At 43.9% G+C, this 10,000-nt stretch overlaps 1 protein-coding gene and 1 long non-coding RNA gene across 2 annotated transcripts in view; both read left to right on the top strand.

Annotated features, from left to right (window-relative positions):
* The window catches only part of zfp36l1a (ZFP36 like 1 zinc finger CCCH-type a), a 2,849-nt gene extending 1,482 nt beyond the window's left edge, over window positions 1–1,367 (top strand). Inside the window, exon 2 of the mRNA XM_014195509.3 lies at window positions 169–1,367. Coding sequence (XP_014050984.1) covers window positions 169–1,275 — 1,107 coding nt within the window. The 3' untranslated portion in view covers window positions 1,276–1,367. The remainder of the gene's footprint in view (window positions 1–168) is intronic.
* Window positions 1,368–8,942: 7,575 nt separating this feature from the next.
* Window positions 8,943–10,000, top strand: part of LOC106602782 (uncharacterized) — a 7,073-nt gene continuing 6,015 nt past the window's right edge. Inside the window, exon 1 of the long non-coding RNA XR_001328294.3 lies at window positions 8,943–9,039. This is a non-coding gene — a long non-coding RNA (uncharacterized LOC106602782). The remainder of the gene's footprint in view (window positions 9,040–10,000) is intronic.

Genomic DNA, 10,000 nt, shown 5'->3' with positions numbered 1-10,000 from the left:
CTTAGGATTTAATGCGAAACGAACATCAATGGTCATTCAGGCATTTCTTTATAGATGTTTTCCTTCCCTTTATGAAATGTAAAACACTCTTTCTTGTGATTTTTTTTTTGCATTTAAATACATTTGTTTTTGTATTGACTTTAGATCTAATAGTTTGTCTCTTTCCAGAACAACAAGATGCTGAACAACAACAACAACAACATACTGAGCTCCCCCCATCATGCCATGTCCACCCCCACCGGAGCCCTGCTGGACAGGGACAGGAAGGCTGTGGGGACCCCCTCGCTGGGCAGAGGGGTGTCGGCGTACCACTCGGTCACCCTTCCCAACCACAACCCCAGCTCCAAGTTCCACCAGAACCAGTTCCTCAACAGCCTGAAGATATCAGACCCCTCTTCCTGCTCCATCACCTCAGGGTTAATCAGTGGCAGCAACAAGGAGAACCGCATGCGAGACCGCTCCTTCTCTGAGACAGGCGAGAGGCTCCTACAGAAGTGCCTGGGGCCGGCTAGTCCTACCAGCCTGGGATGCAGCAGCCAGAGCCAGCAGCAGAGCCAGGTCAACTCCAGCCGCTACAAGACGGAGCTGTGCCGCCCGTTTGAGGAGAACGGAGCCTGCAAGTACGGCGACAAGTGTCAGTTCGCCCACGGCATCCACGAGCTGCGTTCTCTCAGCCGCCACCCTAAATACAAAACCGAGCTGTGTCGCACCTTCCACACCATCGGATTCTGCCCCTACGGTCCCCGCTGTCACTTCATCCACAATGCAGAGGAGCGCCGTGGACCCCCCCCGGGATCCTCCTCCTTCTCCCCGCTCTCCTCCAATAAACTGGAGCGTCCCCGTCTGCAGCACAGCTACAGCTTCGCAGGGTTCCCCAGCTCCGGGGGTCTGAGAGGAGAGGACAGCCTCACTCCTACACCCATGTTCTCCCCAGAAGAGATGCCTGAGTGGCCAAGCTGCAACCCCTTCACATATTCCAGCCAGGAGCTGGCCAACCTGTTTGGCCCCAGCCTGGGATCCGGCGGCCCCACTGGGACTGAACCCAACACCCCAGCACCCCTGTCTCCGACCAACGCCCCCTACTTCTTTAGGCCCATGTCGGAGTCCCCCACTCAGATGTTTGAGTCTCCGTCCAGCCCTCCGCAGGACTCCCTGTCAGACCAGGAGGGGTATCAGAGCAGCTCAGGGGGCAGTCTCAGCGGGTCAGAGTCCCCCAGCCTGGACGCCAACAGACGCCTCCCCATCTTTAGCCGCCTCTCTGTCTCTGATGACTAGACTGCACCTAATTAATGTACGTTATCCGTCGCCTCCCAGAAAGAGAAAATTAATGGGAAATGGCACTCCCCTCTACCATGTTCCCCTACCCCCCTTTCCTCCACAAAACAATATCAATTTAGTTCCTAGCTTGAATGATCTAAGGATAAAGTGACTTAATTAAGGGAACTTGTTTTCAAATCACCCCAGAAATCTCTTCCCTGCTGTTTACTCTCCTCCCCTCATAGAGCCTACCCTGTCTTCTGGCATAGTGCCAAAACGGGAGAGGAAATGAATGAACAATGAGAATGATGGTGTGAAAAAAAAGAAGAGATTGTTTGACTGTTGTTTTGCCAGGTGCCACCTGTCTTTCTGTTCTTGAACACTTAGCAGTGCTAGTGGGCCTTTGGCACGGGGAATGTATCATCGCACCACACGCCCCACTCTTCCACCACCATCCTCTGACGTTACCACCTCTCAAGCGCACTTCCCTGGTCTACTCTGCGCTGAGCTAGCTGGAGGGTGCTCATTAACACACTCTGTCCTCAGATCAACCACAGCTGTTTATACTTTAGACTTTGAGCAACAACAAAAAATACATGAACTGAAATGATATGAATAGTTTTAAACAAAGTGCCTGGGGCAGGTGGTTCGTGTGTAGCATGTGTGAGAGTTGATTGGATGGACTACTGTCTTGAGTGTTTTGATTCTTTCAACGTCAACCTGTCCCTTCATGGTTCTTCTCAAGCGTTCTTTGTTGAGTCTCATTTTATGTAATAGCGGAGCAGGACAGAGTCTGTATGCAGGAAGTGACTGACAGACACAGGAAGTGTTGCTGGTCACTGGCTGTTGTGTTTCTGGGGAGGAAGGATGAAGGATGTCTTTAATGTCTAACTGGTTATTAAACCTTGAAGACGATTTGGTTTCTGTCCCGCCCCCTCTCTCCTCTCCAGCCCGCCTCCGTCCATGCTGTTCTGCAGGCAGCAGGGAATTCCAGCATTCCCATGGTGCAGTTCTTCTACTTCCTGCAACTTGAGATGGGATCTCTAAGCTATCTTATTTTTCCTTTTCCCCTATAGAATCAGAATCTGGCTCTGAGGAGCAGCTGTTATGACATCTCCCTGCTTCTTTCTATGGTTTTTGATTTATCATTTTTTTATTGTTATTATTATAGTTATTGTTTGTTTTAAAACTTTCCAAGCATTGGTGCTTGTCACTGCTTATTTAACTTATCGAAACATATTTATTGGTGATCATACGCATTTAGTTTTTTTGTTAATTTTGTATTTATCTGGATAATGAACAATAGAATATATTTTCTTTTTATGTTAAATTATGATCTTCGGTATTAATCTAAAGATTGTGAAGATGTTTTGTCAGTTTCCTTTTTTCCCCCACAGTTTAATATATTGTACTACAATGACTGCAACAATATTTGTAACTACACTTTGTTAAAATAAAACTTAATTTAAAGCAAAAAAAATACAGGAAAAAAATGTAGCTTTTTGATTATTTATTTGTAGACTTAAAAAAAAAAAGTTTTCCCCATTATTGGACTGCAATTCTAGCAAAAATAATACCTGTTGCATTATCATCCCGGAACTGTCCTATCCTCCCTTATTCTTTTAGAACGTTTTCTCTGACTGTAACAGTACTTTACTGTTATTACTTTGTTCACTCAATTCAGCTGTTTGTATTCTTTTAAATCACATCAGCTTGGTTCCATATGGAGACCAATCAGGATTCTCTTTCATAAGTATGACTAAAGTGGTAAAACCAAGAGGTACAACACATAATGATGAATATCCCCATGTTCACTCTCACATCCCGATTTTAAGTGTAGGGTTTAAAGGACGGTTATGTAATACAGTTAACCAAGGATTTAGAGGAAAAATACTATTTGTATTACAAGCAATAGCAGTGACCAAATGTGTTGAGGAGAAGACATCTGTGTTTTTGATTGGATGTTTGATTCACTTGCATGGCCCCCAACTGTTGTAAAGTGCCTACTTTTGAATACATTCCAGGTAGCTAACTAAGGACTTTTATATTAAACGATGGAAGATGGTGAAGTTGTTATAATTCCTTGTTCCATGTTTCCTTAAAGTTCTGAGCAAGGTTAAACAGGACTATTGACACAAAGAAAGTAAAACTGTTGAATGTATTTTTCCAGCCATGGTTTTTCACTACAGTCATTTCTATGTGAGTTTATATTAAAAACGGATTTCTCTTTTTGTAACTATTGATTGCAGTTAACCAATAAACCCTGTATTTTTGAAACAATTGTTGTGTATTCATTCCACCCATTAGTGAACTAACTGACTAGAAGACATCTTGACTGTCTTCTCTGTCGGATAGTCAAGCATGACATTTAACAGAGCTCTTTCACAATGTTTACCGTGCTGCACCAATAGGGAAAACAACATTTTATGAAAAGAGATTCCTGTTGCAGCACGTCCCATAACAAAATGTCACACCGACAGCTTATCTTTTGGTAACAGATGTGGACACTGATTTAACCTTACCAAGCACGTTTACGTTTACTACATGTTAATACATACTGAATACCAATAAATGGTTGGAAACGGTATCGTTTATTGATTCAATTAGTTAAACATTACATGGCATAGGAAGAGACCCGTGTGGAGGGAGTTTCAATGAGCCAGCTGATGATTGGTGGACATGAGAGAGAGCAGATTGGTAGATAGGAGAGGGAGCAGCCTGGTGATTGGTGGACTAGACAGACCTGTTATTAAGGGATTGTCCCAGGGTGCTCAAACTCTGAATGAGCTGGTTTGATTACACAGACTGATACCATGCTCTGTTTACCTGGAAATGTTGATCAGGTCATTAAGGTTATGAGAGGCTGATATGGAGAGCCAGTCAGTCAGTGAGAAGAAACATAGAGATGGGTGTAGTGACAATGGTAAGGGTCATGTTCAGTAGGGCACAAAAATGTTATGAAATCCCAAATTAAAATGAGCGTTTCTTATTGGACTACAGATAGTTGGTCTACCTGCCTCTTCAATTCACCCATCGTAAAAACATTTTCTCCTGTTTCATGACTACCGGACTACTTTATTTGTTCTGATTGCACCAGGCAGACACTTACCTCTACCCTCAGTTTTGTATCAGATGACAGAGAAGTCCAGAGAAGATCAGGAACTAACTCCTAATGGAACTAACTATTACCATGCCGAGTGCTGCCCCAGTCAGTTGACCCATAAGCCCCTTCTTGTTTCCTCAGTTCAGGTTGTTGCTTCTGATGGATTATCTTGTTCCTGTCTGTTGCCCTGAACAGGCCAGGGGAGAGGGGACACCTGTTGTGGGCCTGGTACAACATTAGGCCCAGGCCTCTACCCAGCCTACCTCCCCCCCCCCCCTTCAAATCATGACAGGTAGACAGATGAGACTGCCCACCTGTGCAAACAAGGTTTGCTAAACATCTTTGGGTGCCATGTAGCCTTTACCTCAGTGTTGTAAAGCAACCTGGCCTCAGAGCATTTCGTATTGTTCTGTGCGTAAATCTGAGACATTCCATTTATTTAGTATGATATGTTATGTTTCATATGGTATGTATTAATTTGTGGATGTCCATCATCCATTTTGTATATGTTGCGGATTACAATTCAAATGATGTTACGAATTTGCAAAACATACAATATGTTATGAATTTGCAAAGCGTATGATGTGTTACGAATGCCAATTTGTTGTGGCTAACATTAGCTAGGTGGCTAACATTAGCTATGCTAGGTATTAGGGTGAAGGTTAAGGTTAGGAGTTAGGTTAAAGGGTTAGGGGAAGAGTTAGCTGGAAGGGTTAGGGGAATGGATAGCTAACATGCTAAATAGTTGCAAAGTAGCTAAAAAGTAGCATGCAGTTGCAAAGTTGCTAATTAGCTCAAATGCTAAAGTTGTCCATGATGAGATTCGAACACGCAACCTTTGGGTTGTTAGACGTTCATGTTATACCAAATGTAACATATCATTTGAGTGTCCCGGATTTACATTTACTATGTTAGGTCTAGTCAATGAGACCAGGCTGTGTAAAGAGCTTAGCCCCAAGGAAATGTACCGGTAACTGCTCAAATAAAGGAAACACCCAAATAAAGTGTCTTAACAGGGCGTTGGGCTACCACAAACCGCCAGCACAGCTTCAATGCACCTTGGCATAGATTCTACAAGTGTCTGGAACTCTATTGGAGGGATGCGACACCATTCTTCAGTGTTGATTTCCATAATCTGGTGTTTTGTTGATTGGGGTGGAAAACGCTGTCTCATGCGCCGCTCCAAAATCTTCCGTAAGTGTTCAATTAGATTGAGATTTGGTGACTGGGCGCACGCACACACACGCACACACACACACACACACACACACACACACACACACACACACACACACACACACACACACACACACACACACACACTTTAAACACCCTATGCTCATTTGAGACCCCTCTTTCAAAGTCACTGAGACTTCTCCTTCAAGCCGTAGTAGCCAAAGTAATAGGCGACGGGCCATTTCTATAAGCAGGATGGGATGTTTTAATGGCTTAATTCACTCAGGAACCATACCTGTGTGGAAGCACCTGCTTTCAATATACAAAACTTTGTATCCCTTATTTACTCAAGTGTTTACTTTATTTTGGCAGTCAACCCTAATGTCACGTCCTGACTAGTTTAGATATTATTTGTATTGTAGTTTGGTCAGGACGTGGCAGAGGGTATTTGTTTTGGTTGGTTCGGGGTGGTTGGTTGTGTTTTGGGTGTGTGATTTGTTAGTTCTGGGTGTTGGGTATGTCTAGGTTGTATTTTCTAAGTTCTGTCTAGTTTAGTTTTTCTATGTTTAGGTTTGGGTGTGGACTCTCAATTGGAGGCAGGTGTTTCTATTTTCCTCTGAGAGTCCTATATATGTATGTGTATGTGTTTGGGGTTGTTAATTGTGGGTAGCTGTGGGTAGCTGTATTTCGCACTGCTGTAATTATTGTAGCCTGTGAAACTGTCGTTCTCTGTTTTTTCTCGTGTTCACAAATAAATTATAATGATGAGCACGCAACCCGCTGCGCCTTGGTCCTCTCTCTCCTACGACAGCCGTTTACACCTAAGAATCCTCAAGAACAGAACAGCAGTTTAAGAAATAAAATGAACGCTCTTAACTTCGCCAAAGAACAAAGTAGTAAACTTTGGTATTATACATGTCTTACAATCACAGGAGGCTGGTGTGGGAGGACGGCTGGAATGGGGTGACTGAAATGGTCTCAAACCCACGGAAACCACATGTTTGTGTTTGACACCATTGCATTCATTCTTTTCCAGCCATTACTATGAGCCCGTCCTCCCCAATTAAAGTGCTACCAGCCGCCTGTGCGTACATCATAATGCATTACACCTGCAGGCTTTTGTGACCGAAAACTCTACCTCTCTCTCCATCTCCCTCGATTCAAGCCGACCCAGGTGAGAACAGCTTGTGCTCACCGCCCATGCTTTCTTTCCGTTTGCGGCCTTTCAGGGGAAGTAAATCTGCATACTGTATGTGTGATACAAGAGCAGGCTGCATCCTGTTTATGAGCTGGTAATTTGCCTACATAGACTGTAGCGGCATCACATACGTGCACAGGAAGTGGTTGTTCATACGCACGCATGCCCACGCGAGCAAAACCTCAAAAAGGACGAAGTTGGGGGGGGGGGGGGACGCTCTGCTCAGTGGTGCAACGACCCTTTTGAAACACGGTGACAAAGAAGACGCCTTCCATAACGACACCACCTCTGCAGTGGACGTTCCATTATGCCCACACAATGGAAGCGAATACGTACAGTAGAAGAGTATTTATTTTACAGTAAAATCTGTCTGGAAAACCAACCCTTACGTTTCTGCATCTTACGCACCAGATTGATTACCGCGGCGCTATCGGCACTAATCCTGTATGTTTGTACGAGGTTACAGTAGCCTAATCTAAGAGCCTGAAAATAGCTAGGCTGATGCCAGGTTTAAGTTGTGCCACAGCCAGTCCTGCTGTAGGTACACCTTTGTAATGGTCATATCAGTGGTTGGTTCTGCCTCTCTGTTTGAGAAAGGAGAGGGAGCAAACAGAGAGAGAGCTGAATGTGCTAACACTATTTCCCCTTATCTCTGGTCACAGCTGAGCGAGAGTATAAGGGTAACTGGAGTGTGGGTATGTGTGTCAGGGGAGGCTGCTAAGGGTAGGACGGCTCATAATAATGGCTGGAATGGAGTCAATGGAATGGCATCAAAAGTGGTTCTCGTGTGGTCGATACCATTCTACTGACTCCATTCCAGGCATTACTATGATTCATCCTCCCCTCAGCAGCCTCCCCTGGTGTGTGTGTGTGTGTGTGTCTACGTGTCGCTTGGATGCATGTAAGTGTGTGTACCCACATAAGGTGGGTCAGATGAAGAATGAATGAAGGGGAAGGTTAAGGGCTGTCCAGAGGACGGTGCCAGAGCCAGAGCCTTGTGGGTATTTCATCAGTTTTTTCAAACTGGGTAAAACGTCAAGGACACAATCGGAAACAATCCGAGTCCAGAGTGTAGAGAGCAGACAAACAAACCGTTTAACTCTTAGCGTTCTCACCGCTTGCCTAGCATGCCTCTGGAGGATGCAATGTTACTCAAGCTAGAGCTAGGCTACATTGCTTTGCCAGGGAATAGGACCATGAGAACCGGAGACATGGCCTGCTTCTTTATCTCCTAAACTCTGTAGCTCTGTGGTGGTAAGTGACAGCGTTAGACTGATAGCAGGTCAATAAGACAACTGATTGATCCTGTTTACGTAACCTAGACACCCTTGTGCTCGCACAAGTATGCGCGTGCGTGCGCGCGCACACACGCACGCACACACACACGCACACACACACACACACACCTATTATGTAGCAGCAGGCCTATGACTATGACACTATGCTGACTTTAGTCATGCACATTAGCTGACAGTATCCAGTGTCACATGTTTTTTCAAGTGTCTACCCTTGACCTAAAAAGGAGAGAGAAAAAACATGTTGAGTAGGAGAGAAGACCTGGATTCAAATAGTATTTGAACTCTTGCAGATACTTTTCAGCATTTGCTTTAGCCTGCCTGGAGAGTCAGGTAGGTTGGGTTTGCACTACTGTGGTTTATCTATTGGTTCCATTGCAACAGGCAAGCTCAATCAAGCACAGATAAAGTATTGGAAATATTTTCAAATTGTTCTTAAACCCAGGTCTGGAAGGGAGAGGCAGAGATGGGGAAGCTTCCATGGGCGCTGAGTAAGAGATGTCTGTCTGACCGGTTGGGGAAACCAGAGGAGGCTGATGGGAGTAGCTGTAGGAGGACATTGTAATGCCTGGGAATGAATAAATGGAACGGTATCAAACACGTCAAACATATGGAAACTACGTGTTTAACTCGGTTAAACCATTACAATGAGTCTGTCCTCGTATAGCTTCTCCCACCAGCCTCCTCTGTTGGAAACAGACCCAGCAACTCTACCTAGTGACACAAAACAAACACCCAACACTTGCCTTTCATTGAGCTCTGGGGTTGAGTTCTTCCCGAATGGTTGGGGGATGATTCTGTCACAAAGCACTAAGCCTGGGTCAATGGATAGGAAAGATAAAGAATAAGATGCGGTAGCCAGTCAAATAGCTGATATGAAGTAACAGCAAATTAGATTGGTTTCATTGCACCACTGAGTCCTTTCTGAGAGTTCTCAGTTGGGTTTGGTTGCATCTGTTTCCTGAAGGCATCAGTGCAGAGAGACAACATGCAGGGAACAGTGGAATGGGGTAATTATTTATATACCCAGGCGCACACACACACACACACACACACACACACACACACACACACACACACACACACACACACAACACACACAGGACCTGAGTAAAGTAGTAAAAAACGACATTTGATATAAACAACCGATACTGTGGAAGATGACATCACAGACAAAGTTCAAACTTCAAAGAGGAAGCCCAGAGAAGATGTGACTGTTTGAGTCCCAAATGGCACCCTGTTCCCTACATAGTGCACTACTTTTGACCAGGGTCCATATGGCTTTGGTCAAAAGTAGTGCGCTATGTAGGGAATGGGGGTTCCATTTCAGGCTCAGCCTCTGTCTTACTAACTTACTACTAGAGCAGAACCTCTGACAAGTAGCCTACAGATCATGTTTATATTTATAGATGACAAACAGATGACTGTTTCCAAATCGGGACATAAGGAGATAATAAATTCTCATTGTTGTAGATACCAGTTGTCATAGAAACATACGCAGTTCAAAAGGCTAATGATAAACGGTCAGTGGTGTAAAGTACTTAAGTAAAAATACTTTTAAAGTACTACTTAAGTATTTTGGGGGGGTATCTGTACTTTTACTTTACTATTTATATTTTTTGGCAACTTTTACTTTTACTTTACTACATTCCGAATGAAAATAATGTACTTTTTACTCCATAAATTTCCCCTGACACCCAAAAGTACTCGTTACATTTTGACAGGAAAATTGTAAAATTCACACACTTATCAAGAGAACATCGCTGGTCATCCCTACTGCTGATCTGGCAGACTCACTAAACACAAATGCTTTGTTTGTAAATTATATCTGAGTGTTGGAGTGTGCCCCTGGCTATCCATCAATAAAAATATAAGGAATTTGAAATAATTTATACTTTTAGACTTTTACTCAAGTAGTATTTAACTGGGTAACTTTTACTTGAGTCATTTTCTATTAAAATATCTTTACTT

Source organism: Salmo salar, chromosome 01 (assembly GCF_965601325.2).
Source record: "Salmo salar chromosome 01, fSalSal1, whole genome shotgun sequence".
Classification (NCBI taxonomy): Eukaryota; Metazoa; Chordata; class Actinopteri; order Salmoniformes; family Salmonidae; genus Salmo; species Salmo salar.
This window is presented reverse-complemented; position numbering and strand designations above follow the sequence as displayed.